Source organism: Cetorhinus maximus, chromosome 7 (genome assembly GCF_964194155.1).
Source record: "Cetorhinus maximus chromosome 7, sCetMax3.hap1.1, whole genome shotgun sequence".
NCBI classification, from domain to species: Eukaryota; Metazoa; Chordata; class Chondrichthyes; order Lamniformes; family Cetorhinidae; genus Cetorhinus; species Cetorhinus maximus.
In genome coordinates, this window is record NC_135885.1 from 12,555,087 (window position 1) to 12,580,552 (window position 25,466).

Genomic DNA, 25,466 nt, shown 5'->3' on the forward strand with positions numbered 1-25,466 from the left:
TCAGCCGGTGTAACTCAAGCCTCGCCCCTCTACCCCACCCAACCACACCACCCTCCCTTCTTAAACAACCCCACTTCTCCCACGCCCCTGGCCTCATCCGCAGCCCTTCCCTTCGAGACTGATTCATTAGCCACGTCCCTTCTCCCAAGCCCCACCCCTTCTCCCCAACCCGTCTCTTCACAAACCACGCCCCTCCCCTAAGCCACCCTCCTCCAAGCCACGCCCCTCCCCCCACAAACCGTCCTCCTCCAGGCCACCACCCCCTTCACTTCAGCCACCCTTCTCCAAGCCCCGCCTCTTACCCAAGCCCCGCCCCTTTCCATAAGCCCCGCCCCTTCCCATAAGCCCCGCCCCTACCCGCACCAACCGGGCAGGCGGTTAATGGCGAGAGCGACGGCGGCGAGAGAAAATGCTTTGACAACTTGTGGACGTTTTTAAAAGTTTTTTAATTTATTTTTTGCGGGGGTTTTCCAGTCATTTATATACATATATATATATATATCAAGACTCCATAACAGAGCCCCACTTGACATCGATAATCCTATAGATGTGAATATACACATATATATGTCGTGAGGGGAAAATGGCAGCGCTGCGAGTCAAGGCGCCGGGCTGCTCTCCGGCCGAGCCCGGCTTGCGGTTACCGGTGGCCGTGTCCAAGGACGGGGAACCGCATCAGCAACAAGCGGCAGCCGGCGGGGATTTAACGCCCCCTTCGGCGAGCCCGCACCAAGCCCGGGACTACCGGATGGAGGAGCTGGAGACTGTCGCCACCGTGGGTAGGTTCACAGCCACTTTCGCCGGGCGCTTCTCCGCCCCGGGAGGAGGGGAGAGGGAGAGAGACCCACATTTTTGGATCCCTACCCGCCTCACCTTATCTCATGGGTCTGTCTTATCTTTTTACCTTTGCATGATGCAATTTTGCATTCCATTCTTTACATTGCATTAATGCATTCCCCCCTATTTTTCACTCTTATTTCGATTGCAAACTTTGCCTTTTTAAATAAAAGAAACTTGTGCAAGCTTTCAAGATTACTGTCTAAGGGATATATATATATATCTATATATATTATGTAATTATATAGGTGTGTGATATATATGCTTTCCATTATATCTGTGCGTATAATATGTGCTTTCCATTATAGTTACATGCACATTTCATATATAAAATGTATATATGTTGTACATGTATATATTCTATGTAGCATATAACGTGTATATAATATATAAAAATGCATATGTCAAGTTATTTTCATGTGTTCCCAAAATATTTTTTTAATGTATATTTATATGACACGTTCTTTTGATGGTGTTCGCAAATTAACTCTTGTCTTGGCTCCCCCAGTTAAGTTTTCTACGACTAAATGGGCTTTACTTTCTCTTCAGAAGGCTTTTTCTGCATGAATGTTGATGAAGGAGAATGGAATGCAACCATGGATCAACTTGGATTTAATTCGATTTTTTTTGAGGGAGGCTAATTGAATTGTATTTAGTTCCCCAGCTTTGCTATTGCAGTTGTAAGCTTTAAACTTTTTGCCTTGGCCCTGTTTATTCAGTGGATGTGGTGCTTTATTGGGTGTGATTTCAATGAAATAATGAAAGGAACTTTCCCTTATTGGAATGATTGATTTCTATTTCCTTTTTTAACCTCCACCTCTGTTTTGGTGTTTATTCAGCTAGACCTGCAAGCTTTCCTGGCAGATTTAAGTGCTTCAGTGCTTTTTGATAACATTTAATGGTGGGGAAATGAAAATTTTAAAAACACATTAATTTATGTAAGACACTCATTTTTTGCTATTGCCCTTCCAAACTTTTGTTTGCAAGGTTTTTGCGCTGTTAAAGGTGACTTACTGCTCACACATCTCTCACCAGTGGGAGCAAATGAAGAATGAATTAAGATAACCTAACACAAAGCATATTTTTTGTATTATAACATGCATTTTCACATTGTAGGTTCTGGGCCTTGGGAGGGCAACCCACACACATTGATTTTCAATGTTTACTATTACAGCATTAAACCTGTCTTTGCTGATGTGTTAGAAGTTTGTTGATGTGATTACTGGGCAGTACCTAATGGATTAGAAGATGCATCAAAACTAGCTTGTCTCTGTTACTAGATTGGCCAACAAAGCCCCCTGTATTTTTAGTTCTGCCAACAAGTGAATGGGACATGTATTTAGAGTTGATTGTGACATATGATTTAATTAAAAAAAATAAATCTACTTTTTGAGTAGGATTTTTCCTACATTGCACTGGTAGCAACGTACGAAACAAATTCAGTGATAAACATTTCATTTCGGCATTGGAGACCATTAACTGGATGAAAATTATCAATGTAATTTTTCGGTTTAATGATGAATATAAAAAGTATTCAGATTATGCTGATTTCACTATTGAATGCCTTCATGGATAAGGTCAGAACATTCGAGATGGAAAGAACTCTGGAGGGCAAGCGGATTAAAAATAACCTTATTTCAGTGCAACTAAAATTGAATCACTTTTTCTTGATTAGTTTTATATTCTGGCTTTCTGCACTTGATAAATTTAATTTGGTATATATGTATAGTTTATTTTAGAATTTTATTAAATGCTTCCTGTGACGACTCTAAATATTGCAAATCACTACCAAGTTTTTGTAACAATGTTCAACAGAATTGACATGAGATACATGAGCACAAATGAGGTGATGCAGAGCTTTCTGTTAACAAAGAGAATGTCAAAGGTTTAATTGTTTATTGATCGTGTCTTTATTATTGTACAGATGCATCATGAATTTTAGTTGTTGTTTGTGTTGACTTTCTGTGTATAAACTGTTGTTTATCATGGACTGTCAGTTCTTGATACAAAATATTTGTCCTGATACAATAGAAGATTTGTTACAATGTAGCTTGGCTTGCACAATAAAAAGTAACACTTTTTAAAGGAGAATACCTTTTCTTAAAGGACGGTTAAATAGACATTCAAAAGCCCGACATGCTCCACGTCTGTCTTAAGAACCTAACAACAACTTGTAGTCATGTAGCACGTTGAACGTGGTAATAAGTCCCAAGGCATTTTGCAGGAGTTTTATCAAATAAAACTTAACACTAAGCAAATAAGGAGATATCAGGGCAGAAAACTTGGCCAAAGAGGGATGATTTAGGGAGAATCTTAAAGGAGGAGAGAGATTTAAGGAGGAAATTCCAGAGCTTTGAACCGAGGCTGCTAAAGACACAGCCATCAATCGTGGACCAATTTAAAATTGGGGATGTTGGAGCAGAGTATCGATTATTTTGTGTAGTCTGCGGCCGATTCGTTTGTGTGGGCAGCGCAGGCCCATTGCATCTTTTACACAGCCATCTACACATGGTCATTTAAAGGGGCTGACTTATGCTCGGCATTCAAGGAAACTTGCGGGTTGCTGCATGGCTGCACAGCTCAGAAGGAACATTGCACAAGAGGCCAGAATTAGAGGAGCACAGACATCTCATTGGAGGAGAGTACAGAGATAGGACTGGGTGCGAACTTGGACAGGTTAGAAAAGGAAGGATGAGAATTATAAAATTGAGGCGTTGCTTTACTGGCAACAATGTAGGTTAGTGTGCTCAGAGATAATGGGCGAATAGAACATGGTGCGAGTTAGCACATGGACAGTAGCAGCTTAGGGCTATGTGAGACCACCCAAGAGTGTATTGGAACAGCCAAGTGTGCGAGTCACTTTTATTTTATTTATGGAATCTGCATGATGTTGGTGCAGGAACATTTGTTACCCATCCCTCGTTGCCCCGAAGGTGATGGTGTGATGGTGGCTTTTCTTCTTAAGTTGCCACTGAATAAATGTGTTTGATGTTGCTTGTAAATTACCTTTGATTTAATAATCTGCTTACAATAATCAGCTTTTATTTAATGTTTGGGAATTTGTTGGTCAGTTTATATCAGGCAGTGTTTCTACCATTAGTAAAAGTGTATTTGTATTGCAGGAAAATGGTGATTTTGAATATAGTGTATAGAGAAAAATTGGTGAAAGTGGAGGCTATCAATAAGTTGGAAGTCTTCAATATTTTTGATTTATTTTGTGCTTGCTTTTTCCTCTCTTCAGGGAATGTCATACACTGGGCAATTCAAAAGTTGGGTTACGTTCAAGTGCAAATACTTCTCTGGTCGAATGTTTATATACGAATTAGGAGCAGGCCCTTTCAGCCTTCATGGCTGATCTGATTGTAACCTCAATTCCACATTCCCGCCTAACCCCAATAACCTTTCAACCCCTTGCTTATCAAGAATCTATCTACCTCTGCCTTAAAAATATTCAAAGACTCTGATTCCACAGCCTTTTGAGGAAGAGACTTCCAAAGAGAGACAACCTTCAGAGAGAAAAAAATTCTCCTCATCTCTGACCTAAATGGGTGACCCCTTATTTTTAAACAGTGGCTCCTAGTACTCTATTCTCCCACAAGAGAAAACATCTTCTCCACATCAACCCTGTCAAGACCCCTCAGGATCTTATATGTTTCAACCAAGTCACCTCTTACTCTTCTAAACTCCAGCGGATACAAGCCGAGCCTGTCCAACCTTTCCTCATAAGACAACCTGCCCATCCCAGGTATTAGTTTAGTAAACCTTCTCTGAATTGCTTCCAACACATTTACATTCTTCCTCAAATAAGGAGGCCAATACTGTACACAGTACTCCTGATGTGGCCTTGCCAATGCCCTGCATAACTGAAGCATAACCTCCCTATTCTTATTCAATAAACGATAACATTCAGTTAACTTTCCTACGTGCTACATCTGCATACTAGGTTTTTGCAATTCATGCACTAGGACACTTAGATCCCTCTGTATCTTGGAGCTCTGCAGCCTCTCACCATTTAGATAATATACTTTCTTATTTTTCGTGCCACAATGGACAAGTTCACACTTTCCCACATCATACTCCATTTGCCAGGTCTTTGCCCACTCACATCACCTGTCTATGCCCTTTTGTAGCCTCCTTGTGTCCTCTTCACATCTTATTGTCCTCCCTATCTTTCTGTCATCAGCAAATTTAGCAACCATACCTTCAGTCCCTTCATCCAAGTCATTTATATAAATTGTCAAAAGTTGAGGCCACAGCACCCATCTTTGGCACACCACTTGTCACATCTTGCCAACCAGCAAAAGACCCATTCATGCCTACTCTGTTTCCTGATAGCTAGTCAACCTTCTATTTATGCCAATATGTTACCCTCTACTGCATGAAATTTTATTTTCCACAATAACCTTTGATGTGGCACCTTATCAAATGCCTTCTGGAAAGCTAAATGCAGTATATCAACTGGTTCCCCTTTATCAACTGCATATGTTGCTTCTTCAATGAACCCCAAAAAATTGATTAAACATTCAACATTGATTTCCCTTTCACAAAACCATGTTGACTCTGACAGATTGCCTGAATTTTTCAAGTGCCCTGCTATAACATCTTGAATAATAGTTTCATCTTGAATAATAGTTTCTAACATTTTCGTTTTAACAGTTAAGCTAACTGACTTGTAGTTTCCTGCTTTCTGTCCTCCCTCTCTTTTTTCAATCTAATGGAACCTTCCCCAAATATAGAGAATTTTGGAAAATTAAAACCGACGCATCAACTATCTCACTAGCCACTTTCAAGACCTTAGGATGAAAGTCCATCAGGACCCTGGGACTTGTCAGCCCGCAGCTCCAACAATTTTCTCAGTACCACCTCCTTGGTGATTGTAAGTTTTCCTGATTTCCACCTCTTCATTTCCTGATTTACAGCTATTTTTGCGATGTTACTTGTATCTTCTACAATGAAGACCAATGCAAGATACTGGTTCAATTCATCTGTCACCTTATTTTCCATTATCAATTCCCAGACTCGCTTTTTATAGGACCAACACTCGTTTTCTTACCTTTTCTTTTTAAATATCTATAGAAACTCTTACTTTCTATTTATTTTTCCAGCTAGCTTTCTCTTGTACTCTAATTTTTCCTTCCTTATCAGCCTTTTAGTCATTCTTTGCTTTTTAAAAATATTCTGTCCAACCTTCTAACCTGCCACCCATCCTTGCAGAATTATATGCTTTTTCTTTAAGTTTGATACTGTCTTTAACTTTTTTAGTGAACCAACAACGGTGAATCCTCCCCTTGGAATTTTCCTTTCTTGTTGGAATGTATCTCTTCTGTGTATTCTGAAATATCTCCATAAATGTCCGCCACTTCATCTCATATGACCGACCCCTTAACCTAATTTGTCAGTTCACTTTAGCTAGTTGTGCTTTCATTCCCTCATAATTGCCCTGATTTAACTTTAAAATAGCAATTTTGGATCCAATCTCCTCTCCCTGAAACTGAATGTAAAATACAAAAATATTATGATTGTTGCTACCTTATGGTGTCTTCCTATGAGGTCATTAGTTAATCTTGTTGCACAGTACCAGGTCTAGTATAGTATAGCCTGAATGTTTCTGAATATCCTGAGGTTGGCAAATAATCACACAATGTACATGTGATTCACTCCTTAATTTTGGAACGTAAGCACTTAAGAAACATGAACAGGATTACGTGTATATCCAGTCAAGCCTGCTCTGCTGTTCAATGTGATAATTGTTAAACATCTTCCTTTCCCAACCCCCATCTCCATGTTACTTGGTTCCCTTAGTGTCCTTAAATCTATTGATCTTAATCTTGAACATACTTATTGACAGAGTCCACAGCCATCTGGGGTAGAGAATCTAAGATTCACAACCAAGGCCCCTTTAATTTTGTTTTTTGCGCAGCCAAACACATGCGGTAACATAAGGGAACTTCTGGGTTTCTGTGTAGTTACTCAGCTTAAAGGGAATATTTTCATGACCTTCTCACTGAAGGAGTTTCTCATCTCAGTCCTAAATGGTTGACGTTACTATGAGACTTTGACCCCTAATTCGAGGCTCTTCAACCTGGGGAACCAATTTCTCGCTATCAACCCTGCCAAGCCCTCAAGAATTTTATTCATTGAAATACGATCACCCCCAGAGGACCATTCCACTTGATCTCTACTCATAGGGAAACCCTCCTATCCCAGGAATCAATCCAGTGAACTTCTGTTGCATCCCCTCGAAAGGATGTATATCCTTCCTTAAATAAGGAGACTAAAACTGTACACAATAGTCCAGATCTGATCTCACCAAGATCTCTTTAATTGCAACAAGATTTCTTTTCTCTTACATGCCAATCCCCTTGCAATATAGGCTAACATACTGCAAAAAGTTAGGAAGGCAAATGGTAACTGCATGCAGTGAAAGGTAGTGAATGTTTTATAATCATCTTCCCTATGGAAGATTAATAAATTCGAGGTTTCCTATTAACTGTTAAAATCTAGCTCTACTTTTTCTACTTTTGAGTGTCACTGATGGTGACTTGAACTTCCCTGTTTTTATATTTGTATTTAAACTGGAATTATTTCATAAGCATGCTGAAATCCTCCAGGCGTTCTGTGGTACTGAAACTTTAATTGAGAATTCTGTAAATAAACAAGTTTGTTTAATTTGGATAAAGAAGTAGAAATCTACTTGACTGTATTCTGTGATACCATGAAAGATATGTTTTCAAACCTTGGGGCGGATTAATATTCAGCAGAACTATCCTTATTTTGCAGCCTCTCGCATTGTATTACTTTTCTCCACTTGAGGAATGAGCTGTGATCTGTCACTATGCTCCTACTTGTGTGTCTCACAGCATGTTGCCTCAGTATTCAGCTTTATTTTTATCAAAACTGGTCAGAAGCACATCAGATAAAGGGACGACAATGAGAAAGGGGACAGGAAATACAGGATTGAAGGTGTTGTATCTGAATGCACGCAGTATACGAAATAAGGTAAATGAGCTTGTGGAGCAGATTGAAATTGGCAGGTATGATGTGGTGGGCATGGCTGCAAGGGGATCAGGACTGGGAGCTAAATATCCAAGGATATACATCCTATCGAAAAGATAGGCAGGTTGGCAGAGGGTCTGGGGTTGCTTTGTTAGTAAGAAATGAAATTAAATCGATAGCAAGAAATGATGTAGGGTCAGATGATGTAGAATCTGTGTGGGCAGAGTTGAGGAACCGCAAAGGTAAAAAAACCATAATGGGAGTTATGTACAGGCCTCCGAACAGTAGTCAGGATGTGGGGCACAAGATACACCAGGAGATAGAAAAGGCGGGTAAGAAAGGCAAGGTTACAGTGATCATGGGGGATTTCAATATGCAGGTAGACTGGGAAAATCAGGTTGGTAGTGGATCCCAAGAAAAGGAATTTGTGGAATGTCTACGAATGTCTATGGCTTTTTGGAGCAGCTTGTGGTAGAGCCCACTAGGGAACAGGCAATTCTAGATTTAGTGATGTGTAATGAGGCAGATTTGATAATGGAGCTTAAGGTGAAGGACCCCTTGGGAGGAAGTGACCATAATATGATAGATTTTACCCTGCAATTTGTGGAAAAAGCTGGAATCAGATGTAACGGTATTACAGTTGAATAAAGGCAACTGCAGAGGCATGAGGGAGGAGCTGGCCAGAATTGACTGGGAGATGAGCCTAGCAGGAAAGACAGTGGAACAGCTATGGCAGGAGTTTCTGGGAGTAATTTGGGAGACACAGCAAAAATTCATCCCTAGGAAGAAGAAGCAGCATACTAAAGGGAGGATGAGGCAACCATGGCTGATAAGGGAAGTCAGGGACAGCATAAAAGCTAAAGAGAAAGCATACAATGCGGCAAAGAGCAGGGGATTGGGAAGCCTACAAAGACCAACAGAGGACAACTAAAAAAGAAATAAGGAGGGAGAAGATTAAATATGAGGGCAAACTAGCCAGTAACATAAAATAAGATTGCAAGAGTTTTTTTAGATATATAAACGGTAAGAGAGAGGCAAAAGTGGACATTGGGCCGCTGGAAAATGACGCTGGAGAAGTAGTAGTGGGGAACAAAGAAATGGCGGAGGAACTGAATAGGTACTTTGCGTCAGTCTTCACGGTGGAAAACACGAGTAACATCCCCAAAGTTCAAGAGAGTCGGGGGGCAGAGGTGAGTATGGTGGCCATTACCAAGGAGAAGGTGCTAGGAAAACTGAAAGGTCTGAAGGTGGATAAATCACCTGAACCAGATGGATTGCACCTCAGAGTTCTGAAGGAGATAGCTGAAGAGATCGTGGAGGCGTTAGTGGTGATCTTTCAGGAATCACTGGAGTCAGGGAGGGTCCCAGAGGACTGGAAAATCGCTAATGTAACCCCCCTGTTTAAGAAGGGAGTGAGGCAAAAGATGGGAAATTACAGGCCGATTAGCCTGACCTCGGTCGTTGGTAAGATTTTAGAGTCCATTATTAAGGATGAGATTTCAGAATACTTGGAAATGCATGGTAAACTAGGGCAAAGTCAGCATGGTTTCATCAAGGGGAGGTCATGCCTGACAAACCTGTTAGAATTCTTTGAGGAGGTAATGAGTAGGTTAGACAAAGGAGAGCCAATGGATGTTATCTACTTGGACTTCCAGAAGGCCTTTGACAAGGTGCCGCACAGGAGGCTGCTAAGTAGGATAAGAACCCATGGTGTTAGAGGCAAGGTACTAGCATGGATAGAAGATTGGCTGTCTGGCAGGAGGCAGAGAGTGGGGATAAGGGGGTCCTTCTCAGGATGGCGGCTGGTGACTAGTGGAGTTCTGCAGGGGTTAGTGTTGGGACCACAACTTTTCACTTTATACATTAATGATCTAGATGGAGGAACTGAGGGTATTCTGGCTAAGTTTGCAGATGATACAAAGATAGGTGGAGGGACAGGTAGTATTGAGGAGACGGGGAGGCTGCAGAAGGATTTGGACAGGTTGGGAGAATGGGCAAAGAAATGGCAGATGGAATACAACGTGGGGAAGTGTAAGGTCATGCACTTTGGTAGGAAGAATAGAGGCACTCCCCATATTTTCTAAATGGGAAGAGAATTCAGAAATCTGGAGTGCAAAGGGACTTGGAAGTCCTAGTCCAGGATTCTCTTAAGGTTAACTTGCAGGTTGAGTCGGTAGTTAGGAAGGCAAATGCAATGTTGGCATTTATTTCGAGAGGACTAGAATATAAAAGCAGGGATGTGCTGCTGAGGCTTTTTAAGGCTCTGGTCAGAATATTGTGAGCAATTTTGGGCCCCGTTTCTCAGGAAGGATGTTCTGGCCCTGGAGAGGGTCCGGAGGAGGTTCACGGGAACAATCCCAGGAATGAAAGGCTTAACATATGAGGAACGTTTGAGGACTCTGGAACTATACTCGATGGAGTTTAGAAGGATGAGGGGGGATCTGATTGAAACTTACAGAATACTGAAAGGCCTGGATAGAGTGGACGTGGGGAAGATGTTTCCATTAGTAGGAGAGACTAGGACCCGAGGGCACAGCCTCAGAGTAAAGGGAAGATCTTTTAGAACAGAGATGAGGAGAAACTTCTTTAGCCAGAGAGTGGTGAATCTATGGAATTCATTGCCACAGAAGGCTGTGGAGGCCAGGTCATTGAGTGTATTTAAGACCGAGATAGATAGGTTCTTGATTGGTAAGGGGATCAAAGGTTACGGAGAGAAGGCACTAGAATGGGATTGAGAAACTTATCAGCCATGATTGAATGGCGGAGCAGACTCGTTGGGCCGAATGGCCTAATTTCTGCTCCTATGTCTTATGGTCTTATTCTGTATTGGTTGCTTTTGTCATTTTAAGAGACCAATACTTTGGAGGTTGGGAACTCTGGTTCCTGATGAGCCTTGTGTCTCCTGCGCATGCACTGGCCGGGAACTGGCAGCAGATGCGCAGGTTGTCTTTTTTTTAAGTTCTTCAGGCTGGGGACTGACCCTGCTCAGAAGGGAAAGGAGAAATTGACACGAAAAGGCATGTCAGATGACCTCGTAAGGAGCGCTATTATAGTGAGTGTGTCCCAGGGAGCAGGACATGAGGGGTGGGGACAGGGAGAAGGTTCCAAACCAAGGAGCGGGGGCATGGGGGAAGCAGGGAGATGTTTCAAAAGGTAATCTCAGGTAAAGGATGAAGATAGGGGATGGGCATACGTCTCATTAAGTAAAGTTATAAGGGGGAGGGGTGGAGAAATCAGCTCCGAATTAAAGAAATAGGGAGCAGACATTATGCAAAGTGGGCTCGCGAGAAGCCCTGAAGGCCCGAGAAGACAGGCGAAGATTGGTGACTCCGTGCTGCGGGCAGTTGGGGCAAAGGTACCACTTTGGAGTAGTGGTGATCTGTTTGGCACTGATGGAGATTTTAAATTTTGCTTGGAGGGTGAAGCTTAAATGTACTCAGTGATCCAGGGAAAGGAATCTCGGAAGGCGAGGTTGAAACCTTGTGAAGTAATTCGTCATTGAAGCCGCCCAAACAGGAGCGACTTTTGGAGAGAATTCCAAGGTGAGATCTTCAAGTGTGGAGATTGGAAACCCTTGTGAGAAAGATGAAGTTTCAGTGAAGATTAGTTGTCTCACTGTGTGACAAACATATGGGTAGATTGTTGAGAAATCCATGGAATTGTGGTTTGGTCACATCTGTCTTTTATTCTGTGGTGTGGTGTGCTTGACTGCAGTTCACCTGTTAATTCACATACGCTTCATACTTAACCCTGAATGTTAGAACATAAGATAGATATTGTAAATTGTTTTATCTTTCTCAACTTAAAGTTTATTTTTGTTTGTTCCAAACCCATGGAACCATGCAGCTTTATCCACTTAGTAAGCGTCTTGATTCTCAAAGTTTATCTACTTTAAATAAAATGTTATTGGTCCCTAACCGGATCTCCCCCCACGACCCAGGGTCTGGCCAAGGATCATAACACAATGAACAAAAAAGGCTGCCAGATAAAGTCCTTAGCCCCTGTTGAAATTCTTGTTGTCTGTGGGCAGGGTGGATGGGGACCGAAAACATTCAAATCACGACTCTATCAGTGTGATCTACCTTGGTTACACCTAAGAGGTATCACTGTGAAATGAAGTTAATAGATCATACAGTTTGCAATTTTGGACATTGCTTCATGTTGAGATAAGATTTGCGCATTCTTGCTTTATGTATGGCATATCTCTTGGGATTGTCCAGGATTATTGTTGCATTTGTCACCAAATAATTCTGCTGTTGTAACAGCATTGTTGACATTTCAGTAGGTTATATTCTTCTCAGCTGTCAACACAACTGACTTTAAAAGTGATTTCATGGATAAATTTTTGAAATTTTCTGGGTTAAAGGAGCATTCCTACCCAATTTTGATCAAGGTACAACCAAATTCTTCCTGGCTTTAATGCATGTATCACACTAGTAACATGCTTGTATACATTGTATCTTGGGATTAAGCTTTCAACTGTTAAATTCTAGAGGGGAGTAGCACTTAGAAGTTTGCCAATCACAGCTGACTTGAGTTGTCAAAAGGAAAATAAGTTTGGTATTTGAAAGAGGCATCACAACAAAATGTAATAGGCTTTATTGGCCACCCAAACACCAGCCTGAACTACACCACTGATCAACAACCCAGAAGTTTGAGCAAAACTAGAGCATTCATGGTTTATAATAAAGGTGATACACAATGAATGAAAACATGTAACAAAGTGGGCTCATTAAGAGCAAAATATCCAAGATGAAATATTTCTGAAAGCATCAATATTGACCACAGCTGGGTTTCTAAGAAAATGAGTGCGGAACATACAATGATTACAATATCCCGTTCCTAAAATACTTCAAAGTTAAAGTTTACGATCAACTATTTTAAATATATAGATATGTACACTTTTATTTTAATTTGATCTGTGACAAATTTTAGTAGTTCTGGCATTGTTCGTATTGGCTTATGCTGCTTTATGTATAGCCTGTAGCGCACAGTGTATTCTAGGGTGGAGCTATGTTTTATGAGCTTTTAGGATGGCAAAGTCTAGTTGCTGTAAATAAGAAGTCTGAAGTCAGTTTAATTGCATTACTGAAAGCTTGCAGATTACCAAGTGCTTGTAAATTTCCTTTTAGGTTAATGTGCATATTTCTCAGTGACTGAAAGCATCTATAATTTACTTCAGCATAAAATGAGCACTTTTTTGGTAGCGTTACCGGCACACAACAGCATATTCTACTTGGTAGCATTGAAATATGTATCTATTCATGGGTTTATTTCAGTGTTACTGCATGTTCAGTTTTTTTAGTCCATTAGTCATAGTTTGAACATGCTTGTTCAAACTATTACTAGTTAATTTTGACTTTAATCATAGTGACTCAGAATAACCAAAACTAACTTCTTGTTCCAGGTATTTAAAAAGCCTGTAGCTCAGCCAGCTTCAATTGCTAATCTGACATTGAAGGGGTTGGATGGCCGCACCCAGTCACTCTTTCTTCCCTCAACCATGGTCATTTGTCATTGACTTTGAGTGTGCAGCGTTTTTGGCATTGTGATTGAATAGAGTATACTGATCACTGGCTTTATTACAGTACAAGGCTTTAGTCTTCATGAATTATTAAAAGGATCTGTGTAAGAAATACTGCCATTCCATCTAAAAATCTGTGCTGGAAGTGGGTAGGGACCTTGGGTACATATGACCAGTGAATAAGATGAAGATCAACATCACTGCTCATTTCATGAACGAATTGCTGAAATTCACTAGTAATTTCATGGTGTCAGTTTGGCAGTCAAAGCATTTGTGTAGCTTGTTCATGACTTTGTACTGAATACTGTGAGCATAGTTGTAAAACAAAAAGTAAATGTACAAATATTTTGGCTTCTATTATTAGACGTTTATTTAGTAGGAGTGCCAAGTTCCTTTTCCTAGGTTCTTTAATTACATAAATAAAATTTCTGGCACCAGCCCATAATATCACTCAATTTTTGAACTCAGTTTCATAACTTGCACTGATAGAATTTGAACTCTTAACCTTTAGACTTGCCAGTTCAGCACCATAACCAGAACACAACCAAACCAGTTTTGTCATAACCACATTTATTCAATGTAATCAGTGAACAGGAGCTGATCTGCAGCTAAGACCACGCAGTTTCATGCTATCACCTGAGCTGAAGGTTTCTATCAATAAAACCAGCCTAGTTTCATACTCCCTCACCAGATCATCCTATTGTGAATCAAAAAATTACAACATAATCTTTCCCTCTTAGATTGTAAACTTATGAATCAACCATTTCTACAGATGCAGGGAAGTTTTGGTAATGAGTCTTTATCATATTAGATGATTTGAAAGTAAAGCTAAGTACTTAACTGCAGTTGTCAAGTTCCAGATTTAAACTACACCTCAGATCATTTTAATACTTTCTTGTTGAATTTTAAATGCCGTTTTTGGTTTTTAATTAAACACTTTGCTTTAGATATTGCTCCTATTTTATTTCTCATGTTTTTCTTCACTTAAGTCAATTAAAATAAAAATAAGATTTGTCATATAAAAAATAGCTTTAAAAATACACATATGTTTCTACAAGATCTTGTAGATAAGATTTTTATTTAACGTCAGGAATGTAAAAGCGGGATTATACTATGGCATCCTGTCTTTGCTTTCATTTCTTGAGGTTTCAATTTTCAGCACCCAATGGAAGAAACTCAAGTATAATATGGTTAAATGCAGAGTGAAGCTCCCACTGCTCTACAATATGCTTTGGCTCTAATGCCAGAAATACTTCTGCCTTCTTTGTCTCAAGTATGGAGTTCTTTTCCAGAGTTCTGCCCATTACAATTTGCATCTTGTCCAAAACTTTGCTGAAGACATTCCTTGTTCCCTATTACCCATAGTTCACCGTCCACCCCTATTACATTTAGCGGAGTACAATTTGAAAATCCTTGTCCATATCTACAAATCCTCCTATAGCCTTTTCCTTCCTATCCCTGCAACCTTATTCAGCCCTGTATCAGTTTGAGCCAGTGTCCTTTTTATCTTCCATTCTGATTGCCTTAACTCTAAAGACAGAATTCTTATTATTGCAGCTTGTCACCATACACCATTAGCCGTTTAATCCTTTGGACTTGCTCCTTATTTATACTCCTTCAGATGCTTTCGTCTGGTGACAATATCTAATCCTTTCTACTTTTTTTGCTTCTGGTTTATAAATTAGTGCAAATGTTTTGAAATGTCATAACATGATAAAAGGCTGTGCAGTTCCTTTTTTTTCCATCCACTTGATCCTTACGTATATGAGCTTTGTCTTTCTTGCTCTCAGCTTTCTGCATTTTCTTTTAGCTTTTATCTTCTTCCTCTCCAAATTTGGGTTTATCCAAAACTTCTTGTACCCCCAATTTGGGTTTATCCAAAACTTCTTGTACCCCCAATGCTATTTTACTCATTAACCAAGATTGTTATCCATGTGTTCAAACCTCTTAATTGCTACGCTTCTCCTTACCTTCCTGCCTTATTACCTTTTGAGAACTATGCATTCCTCCAACTCTGGCTCCTTATCCACCCTTGATTTCCTTCACTATTGGTGGGTAATTGGTCAGGTTACTGCTGTGTAAGTCCTGATTGATAGCACTGCCAGTGCTCTCTTCCATTACATTGCTGATGGTCGAGAGTAGACAGGTGGTGTGGTAATGGGTTGGATCGGATTTTTCCTGTGTTTTTGTGGACGATCTTTGACAGCCTGCCAAATCTGCTGAGTACTTGAACATCTGGATTGAAGTATTTTTAAGTTAAATTGCTGTTAGGCTTTGCAGTTTTCATTCCCTTCCCTTTCATCCTTGTTGTCCTCAGACCCCATCTAAGTACTTTTTTTAAGAGATGGGCTTCTCCATTCATACTGATATTTCATATTTCTGTTTCCTTCCTTTGCCTGAAAAGATCGTTTCATGTTGGGATATGGTTCCACTGGCATAGCCAAAGCACTGGCGGCTATGCAGCTATTCTTAATGTGCATTCTTTTCTTGGCTTCAACTGAGGAGAGTGAATTTGAAACAAACCTGACCTTGCACTCTCCTAACATTCACAGGGATGCTTTCCAGTAGTGCCTAAAATTCTATCTAGGTAGATATTCATCCATTATCTTCATAATCTATTGGCAGCAAAATTAATTAAGCAATTCCAAAATAATTGCCAGAGCTGAGATTAGCTAGCTCATCACGGACTAGAGATGAAACCTGCAATCTTGCTGATCTGTCCAGCACAAGAACTCATCTGGTAATGTGTTTGTTGACTGAGCTACTGAGTGCAACAGAAAATATTCTCTACTCTTCTTTCACATCAATCAACTCATTGAACTATAAATATGACTGAAGATTTCCAGGAAATGCCTGGCTATGCTCAGTACATTAAATACAAAAACGATCATTTTGGTTCAGTTCTAACTCTTTTTCGTATCTGACCTCTCGAGTTGCAAGACAGATGAAATGTTAACACTATATTTTTCACTGTTGCTTTGAGAGAGATAATTGATTCCTTGAAAAACATGTGCTAGCCACAGCAATTTACATATATTCACTCCTCACATGCAAGAACCAACTTGAAGTGGATACGGAGGATGTACTTAAGGACCTTAGTCTAGAGAAAAGCGTAAAGCGTTCTTGAGATATGCTTTCAAAAATATAAGGATAGAGTTATTGATTGTATTGAAGCACCTTGTGATCCATGTGTAAAAGTTGAATCTGATTACACTTTTTGTAATGGCGATTTAGAAATGTTTTGTAATGTTCTTCCAGATATTTTATGAATAAAGTATATTATTCAAAAAAAGCAAGATAGAGTTAGCAAGATAGAGATAGCAGTTAATGTCTGAATTTTTGGCCTCCATTAGTGTGTTGGGGAGATGCACAGTAATCTGATGTCAGAATTGTAGCATGCTTGGAGAAGAGTTTCCAAATCAAAATTGCTGGGGTAAAGAGTGCTAGTAGAGCTGGACTGGCCAGGCTATTCTGATGGGAGTGAGGGGAGAAGACTTGGGTAGCAGCATTCTGGTTCCAGTCACACTTGTGCACTTCAATAATGTGGCCATTTTTTATTTAGTTGTAGAGTTTTGCAGCACATAAGGCATTATGTGCCTTATTTGTGCCCAGATTGACTTCACACACTTCCCAACATGGATTAATGCGTAGTAATTAGGAAAGTTACTTGTATACTGTATTACAATGTTTCATGAAAACTTTCCATGGCAGTTACTTTGAATGTGAACTTAGTATTACATGGAAAATGAGCATTTTTTAAAGAAGGCTACTTATTGATCCTCTCTCCAATATTTCAGCTTAATATCCATTGGCAGATGACTCCCTTAATGCCTTTGATTATATTAATGTGTCTGATGCAAAGCATTTATTTGTTTAATGAGTAATACAAAAATTAGAAAGGTTTCCTTGATTTGTTTGAATTTTGTGCTTGATAATTTAAATATGTCCACATATCCCCAACTTAAAGTCGCCCAAGATGATTTCGCCCTTTCACTGCTGTCATAGCATCATTAAACATAGTTTTTTGGCACTACACATGGTACTTAAGTGATTAAGTTATTTGACTTCAGGCTATGCCGAGACAAAAGATCAGCAATCTTCATATTTTATTGGAACTGAAATAATTGTGCAGCTCCAAAACTGCCTTGGCTTATTTGTTCTTAGGATGTAACTGTTGCTGACAAAGCCACCATTTGTTGCCCATCTCTAATTGCCCTTGAGAAAGTGGTGGTGATCCACCTTTTTGAACTGTTGCAGTCCATGTGTTGTAGGAACACCCACAGTGCTGTTAGGAAGGGAGTTCCAGTATTTTGACCCAGCTACAGTGAAGGAATGGCAACACAGTTCCAAGTCAGGAAGGTGTGTGACTTGGAGTGGAACTTGCAGGTGGTGGAGTTCCCTTGTGTCTGCTGCACTTGTCCCTCTAGATGGTAGAGGTCATGGGTTTGGAAAGTGCTGTTGCAGGAGCTTTGGTGAGTTCCTACAGTGTGTCTTGTAGATCAGTGATGGGCAACCTGGGCTAGTGAGTGGGCTGAATGATCGACCCTCCTTCATCTCAGTGGGCCGCAAGATTGAAATCGGGCATGTTCACTAACTATGATCCTATGAGTAAGATGAAACATCCGGTGTGTATTAAGTGTATTTGATAACGAGTTATAGAAAATGCTTAATTGTTTATATATTAAAAGAACTGTCATCAACTTCAAATGATAAAAACAAATATTTACACTTCCCTTACATCATACTCAGTGCAACTTCTTCTGATTGGGTCTGTCCTCCACAAGCTTTCTTAGATTAGGAAACAGGGATGTGCAGACGCTTTGCCATTCAGCATTAAGGTTTCCATCTGTTAGTGTGTTGTGCTTTTTGAATTTGATGTGTCCCATAGCAGAAAAAGCCTGCTTGCATGTATATGTTGATCCAAAGATTAACATCAGCTTTGCAATGTAATGCCAGAGAACTGGATCGGGGATATTCAACCAAAGTTTTCGTATACCTTTCCTCTTATGCTGGTTAATTTTGTCGTCTTCCAGGGCATGAAGATGAATTATTCTTCCTCAAACTTTCTTTTATCAACCCCAAGCCTTTGACATACTATGCCACATTTGCTCAGTTCAAATTCAAATGGATTTGAGAACAATGAGAGGAAGGGTTTCAGATCATTGAGAAGAAAAGCAGTTCTAATAACGTTCTGCCAGCGTAGACAGCACTTGTATGTGAACTGATAGATCAGATTCATTTCCTTGATCATTGTTTTTTCAGCATTTTTTTCAAATTTGGGAAGTGAGTATAGTCACATGAAGGTCACGGAGTGGACATTAACTGCAGGTGTAGCATGAATTTTCTGACACTAGCAACTAGTGTGGGCAAGAGGCGATGTCCGCCCCCCCTTGCAATGACTGGTTCAATGCGTTCAGTTGACCAGTACTTTACCATGACTTAGCCAGCGCACTTCAGTGTGTATAAGGTCTCCATATCCTGTTTCAATTTGATCCACAAGTTCCACAAACTGATGGTGATGCAGGGGGCGAGTGCGAATGAAGTTAACAATCTGTACCACTTTGTCCATTACAGCTTTCAGTCTGTCTCCCTTGTCAAGTTTAGTGCAGAGCACTTCTTGGTGTATTGTGCAGTGCACACCAAATATGTCAGTACACAAGCTTTCAACAAAGCTGCAAATCCATGGTGTGCCCCTCTCATGGAGGGGCACCCATCTGTTGTAACCAATGCAATTTTTTCTGAAGGTAACTCGCACTCTTTGAAACAATCAGTAAATGCCTCAAAATTCCGAGCCCTGTGCTTGCCTGTATATTCCCAAGAGATCTAAAAATTCTTCTGTCATGCTCAGATCACTGTCAACATAACGAGTCAAATGCAGAGCTGAGTGATGTTGTTAATATCTTTGCATTCATCCAGCGTTATACTGATAGCCTCACTTGAATGTACAGTCCTGAAAAGCTGCTCTGCCAGATCGGCAGCTATATCTTGCACTCTGTGACTCACAGTATCCCTGCTGAGTTGCAGACATTTAACACGTTTGATAATTTCCTCTTTGTTTTTAAACCCATCCAATAAAACATCCGAGAATTCAATGATTCATTGTTTCACTAATTCGCCGCCTGAGAATGGCTTTGCTTTTTTTGCAAGTAACCAAGCGATATGAAAGCTAGTTAAAGTCACTGTGTCGCTCATTTAATGCTTGTCTAAGTACCTGTTTTTGTTGTTCCACGGCTTTCTTCAGTTTTTGGAAGTTGCTGAGCATGTCAGGCAGAACCTACTAGAAATTTTGCTATGTGAGAGGAATGGCATGTTTCATTGTCTCTTAACGTTCTATTTTTTTTGGAACTGATATCACCCTCATTGCAAATTAATTAAAATGGCTTCCCTTTCTATTCAATAACAAAATAATCCAGCTCCCAATTCTCTTTTACCATTCTGCCCTTGTCACCGATGATCCTCTTTTTGGCTACTACTTCCTCTGTACTTTTTGATTTGCACTTGCTGCTCCTCCTTTATCGTGCCACTTCAACACAGTGATCCATTATATAATTAAAGGGCAAATTAAATTACTGGCAAAAGTAACATAAAGGGCAACCTCCCATGTCCACTGGCGTAATAACCAAGACAGCCTCCTGGGATAGGGTAATTTTGCTAACTGTGCTTGCATACCTAGAATTTGTGGGCGTGCTGATTGAACTGTATCGGCACTTTGGACGCAGAGGGAGTGTACGGCTCTCACATTCAATGCTGTGTGCAGTCAGCTGGCACCTCACTTCGTGTGCCCTTGTTTCGTGTGCATATCACTTTAATAATACCAGTAGGAAAAAAAACTGGATGGAAACCAGCGGAATCTGGCAACCTTGCATGTGGATAACGGTTAACAAAATGTTTAGGAGGTCTGCACTCAGAACCCTGATGGGCCGCATGTTGCCCACCACTGTTGTAGATGGGACACACTGCTGCCACTATGCACATCTGGTGAAGAGAGTGAGCACTTAAGATGGTGGATAGGGTGCTGATTAAGTAAGTGCTTTGTCTTACTGTCGAGCTTCTTGAGTGTTGGACCGGCACTCATCCAGGCAAGTGGAGAGTATTCCATCACACTATTGACTTGTGCCTTTGTAGATGGTGGACATCTTTGGGAGTCAGGAAGTGAGTTATTCACCATAGAATTCCCAGTCCCTGACCTGCTCTAGTAACCACAGTATTTATATGGCTGATTCAGTTAAGTTTCTGGTCAATGTTAACCTCCAGAATGTTAATGGTGGGGGATTCAGTGATGGTAATGTCAGTGAATGTAATAAGGAGATAGTTTCTCTCTTTTTGGAGATGGTCATTGTCTGGCACTTTTGTGGTGTGAATGTTGCTTGCCACTGATCAGCCCAAGCTTGAATGTTCAGGTCCTGCTACATTTTGGCATGGACTGCTTTAGTGTCTTTGGAGCTGTGAATGGTGCTGAACACTGCAATCATCAGCGAACATCCCCACTCCTGACCTTATGATAGAGAGAAACGTCATTGATGAAGCAGTTGAAGATGGTTGGGCCTAGGACACTACCCTGAGGAACTCCTGCAGTGGTGTCCTGGAACTGAGACGATGACCTCCAACAACCACAACCAACTTCCCTTTGTGCTAGATATGACTCCAACCAGTGGAGAGTTTTCCCCCTGATTTCCATTGACTCCGGTTTTGCTAGGGCTACTTGATGTCACACTTGGCCAAATGCTGTTTTTATGTCAAGGCCTGTCAATCTCACTTCCCTTCTGAACTTCAGCTCTTAGGTCCATGCTTGGATTGAAACTGTGATAAGGTCTGAAGTTGGCTCTGGTGGCTTCTCATCATAGACTTGGGCTTAAACCTGTAATCTTCCTTGTCTGTCCACCACGATAGCTCATCAGATATTGTGTTTGTCAACTGAGCTAGTGCAGACTTCTTGTGTTTTCACCAGAAATTATTCTCTGCTCTACTTTCATATCGAACAATTCATTGAACTAAAAATGTCACTGAGGATCTCCCAGGGGATACCTAGCTGTTTCACGTGTCTAATGGAGTTAGGTTTGGGTATTCTAGATAATAGCCCTGCTCCCTCGAACAATTCTTATGTAGTACTTCCAAATTTTGGAATTCAGACAAGGCTGCTGCCTCGGGACCTTGGTGTAATATATGTAGAGGATACTAATATGGGCTAAATTAAATTGTTATGGGTAAGAAATTTGGTCTACTTAAGGAAATGTCTGGAGCCAGTGAACCCAAGCTAATTTCTACAGACTCGAACTTTTAACAGTTGGTGTTTATGAATGAAGCACTGTTGACTGTTCCTTAAAAGTGAGAACTAGTTTTTGAGGGAATTAGATGTAACTTTTAAGTGCAATATTTATCCTAAAGAGTTCTGGGGATTTTTAAAAATTCATTCACGGGATGTGGGCTTAGCTGGCTGGGCCAGCGTTTATTGCCCATCCCTAGTTGCCCTTGAGAAGGTGGTGGTGGGCTAGCTTGCTTAAACCGCTGCAGTCCATGTGGTACAAGTGCACCCACAGTGCTGTTAGGAATAGAGTTCCAGGATTTTGACCCATTGAACATCAAGGGCCGTTGGTTGGATTCTCTCTTGTTGGAGATGGTCATTGCCTGACACTTGTGTGGTGTCAATGTTACTCGCCACTTGATGGAATACTCCCCACTTGCCTGGATGAATGCAGCTCCCACAACACTTAAGCTTGACACCGTCCAGGACAAAGCAGCTCGCTTGATTGGCACCACATCCAGAAACATTCACTCCCTCCACCACGGATGCACAGTAGCAGCAGTGTGTACTATCTACAAGATGCACGGCAGGAATTCACCAAGGCTCCTTCAACAGCACCTTCCAAACCCACAAGCACTATCATCTGGAAGGACAAGGGCAGCAGATACATGGGAACACCACCACCTGGAAGTTCCCCTCCAAGCCACACACCATCCTGACTTGGAAATATGTTACCATTCCTTCTCTGTCACTGGGTCAAAATCCTGGATGGTCAAGAAATGCTGGCCTAGCTAGCGAAACCCACATCTTGTCAATGAACAATTAAAAAAAAAGGTTGCCCCAAAACACACACAATTATTTTGGCGTGTAGTCAGTATTGTAATATACAAAAATGCAGCAGCCAGTTTGTACACAGGTGAATATAACGTAAGAAATAGGAGGAGTAGACCATAAGGCCCCTCGAGCCTACTCCACCGGTGAATGTGATCATGGCTGATCAGTGACCTGACTTTCCGGCCTTCTTTCCATTTTCCTTTGTTCTGAATCTATCTCCGCCTTAAATATATTCAACACCAGGAACATCTACAACATCTTGGGATAGAAGCCTCCAAAGATTCACAACCCTTTGAAGACATTTCTCCTCAGTCTTAAATGATCAGCTTCTTACCCTGGGACTGTGCCCCCATGTTCTAGATTCTCCAGCCAGGGGAAACAACCTCTGTGTCTACCCTATCAAGGGCTTTCATAATCTTGCATGTTTCAATGATATCACCTCTCATTCTTCTGAACTTCAGAGAATATAGGCCCAATTTACTTAGTAAATGTCCACATAACCTTTTACTAATATTGATTATGGATAGATGTTGGCAAAGGCAGTATATGGGAACAGACTTGGAATGAGTGGACAAAGATAAACATCAAATGTAAGAATTTTAGAGAGTAGGAGATGCAATTTTTTTTGCACTGTATATTCCACAGGTGCTCAGTGCTCTATCTGGATTAAGTGGTTAGATCTGTAGTTGAAGAAAAGAGCAATAAAAAAATATGGAAACAAGGTAAGCACATGAAGTTAACTTTATGTGGAAGAGAAACACCAGCATGGATTGGTAGGGGGAAAATGGCTAGTTAGCGTGTTCCACCAGCAATTTCATGCTTTCTCTCTCTGTCCATTTTTTTCATTTTCGGCTTGATGGCTGTTCATTATTTGGCACACTAAATCATTCTAAGATGCCTCTTAGTAATAGAGAAGTGTTGTAGAAATGAATGTTTTTAATGAATTTAATGCATTGTTTATAATATTTTGGTAAATACAGTTAATTATGTTAAATTCTTGTTAATATTTACCATCTGCATTCTGACTCTGTTTTGGAGCACATCTGGAACTTGAAATCCTATACCGCATAAGTATGCAACCTGTCTATAATTTTCCTGATCAGCTATCAGTTCTATTTTTGTGAAAGCTTTTTTTGTGTTGTAGCTGTTGTTAGAGATACCTTCTCGTCTAGCGGAAGGTTAGGAACGCATGTCCTAATAGGCCTCGGGAGTTTCTGTGCATGTGGGGACCAAGAGTGGGCTGTGCATACACAGTGTTTGGAATTCTCAAGGTGCCTGTGTGAAGGAAAAAAGAAAGAAATGGCACAAAAATCCAGATCGTGTGACTGGGAGTGGAGCATCATAATCAGAGAACAGTTGCAAGCATGGGACAGGGAGAGGTCCCAAAAGAGGAGTCCGAGACAGGGACAGGGAGAGGTCACAGTTAAAGGGAGAAGAGCAGAGAAAGACGCTCCAAGTAGTAAAATGGCTGCGGTTGGCCCACTTTAAATAATGTGGGATCAGGCAAAGCCCTGAAGATCTAAGGTGGCAGTAGAAGATTGGTGACTCTGTGCTGCAGGCAGTTGGGACGAATGTGCCCCTTTGGAGCAGTAGTAATCTGCTCGATGTGGCCGAAGAGCTGAAAATGTGCATCTGTGTTAGTGTGTGCAGGAGTGCAGACTCAGGAATTCAGGGGAACGGAGTTTTGGGAGACGAGATTGAAACCCTGTGAAGTGAACAGTCGTTGAGGTCATCTGGGTTGGAGTGACTTTTGGAGATGATTCTAAGGCTTGATCTTTGAAGGTGAAGATTGGAATACCTCTTCAGAGAGTGTTTCAACGAGATTGATTAACTAAGTTTTTACTGACGTCCCAATGGGTTGCTGAGAAATCCACGGGATCTGGCCTGGTTGCAGTTGCTGTTCAGTGTGTAGTGTGGGTGTTAGACCACATTTTACTTTTTAGTTCACATTTACCTCCTATGAACCCTGAATGTTATAGTATAAGATAGATATTGCAAATTATTTTATCTTTCTGACCTTGTATAGGAAAGTTTATTTCTACGAACATATGAATTAGGAGCAGGATTAGGCCACACGGTCCCATGAGCCTGTTCCACTATTTAATAAAATCATGGCTGATCTGATTGTAACCTCAACTCCACATTCCCACTGACCCCGATAACCCTTCACCCACTTACTTATAAATTAAATATTTTTAATGCAGAGGTAGATAGTTTAAGGTTCTACTTCCGCTGTCTTTTGAGGAAGAGTGTTCCAAAGACTTACAACCCTCTGAGAGAAAACCTTTCTCCACATCTCTACTCTTAAATGGGCAACCACTTATTTTTAAACAGTGACCTCTCAGTTCTGGCTTCTCCCACAAGAGGAAACGTTATTTCCACAACCACCCTCTCAAGACCCCTCAGGATCTTAAATGTTTCAATCAAGTCATCTCTTACTCTCCTAAACTTCAGCAGATACAAGCTTAGCTGAACCAACCTTTCCTCAAAAGACAACCTGCCCATTCCAGGTATTGGTCTCATAAACCTTCTCCGAATTGAGTCCAATTGCATCCTTCCTTAAAGTACTCCAGATGTGGTCTCACCAATGCCCTGTATAACTGAAGCATAACCTCCCTACTTTTTTATTCAATTCTCACTGCAATAGGTTATGACGTTCCATTAGCTTTCCTAATTACTTTCTGTACCCTCATATTAAGCTTTTGCGATTCATGCAGTAGGGCACCCAGATCCCTCTGCATCACAGAACTCTGCAATCTCTCGCCATTTAGATAATACGCTGCTTTTTTATTGTTCCTGCCAAAATGGATAATTTCACATTTTCCCACATCATACTCCCTTTGTCAGATCTTTTCCCACTCACTTAACCTATCTACCTTTGTAGCCTCCTTATGTTCTCTTCACAAGTTACTTTCCTACCTGTCTTTGTATCATCAGCAAATTTAGCAACCGTACCTTCAGCCCCTTCATCCAAGTAATTTAAATAAATGTTATCAAGTTGAGGCTTTAGCACTGATCCCTGTGGCACACAAC

General features: G+C 40.8%; 1 protein-coding gene across 1 annotated transcript in view; it reads left to right on the forward strand.

Annotated features, from left to right (window-relative positions):
* The first annotated feature begins 363 nt into the window (after positions 1–363).
* The window catches only part of prkx (protein kinase X-linked), a 137,311-nt gene continuing 112,208 nt past the window's right edge, over positions 364–25,466 (forward strand). The window contains exon 1 of the mRNA XM_078545059.1: positions 364–779. Coding sequence (XP_078401185.1) covers positions 584–779 — 196 coding nt within the window. The 5' untranslated portion in view covers positions 364–583. The remainder of the gene's footprint in view (positions 780–25,466) is intronic.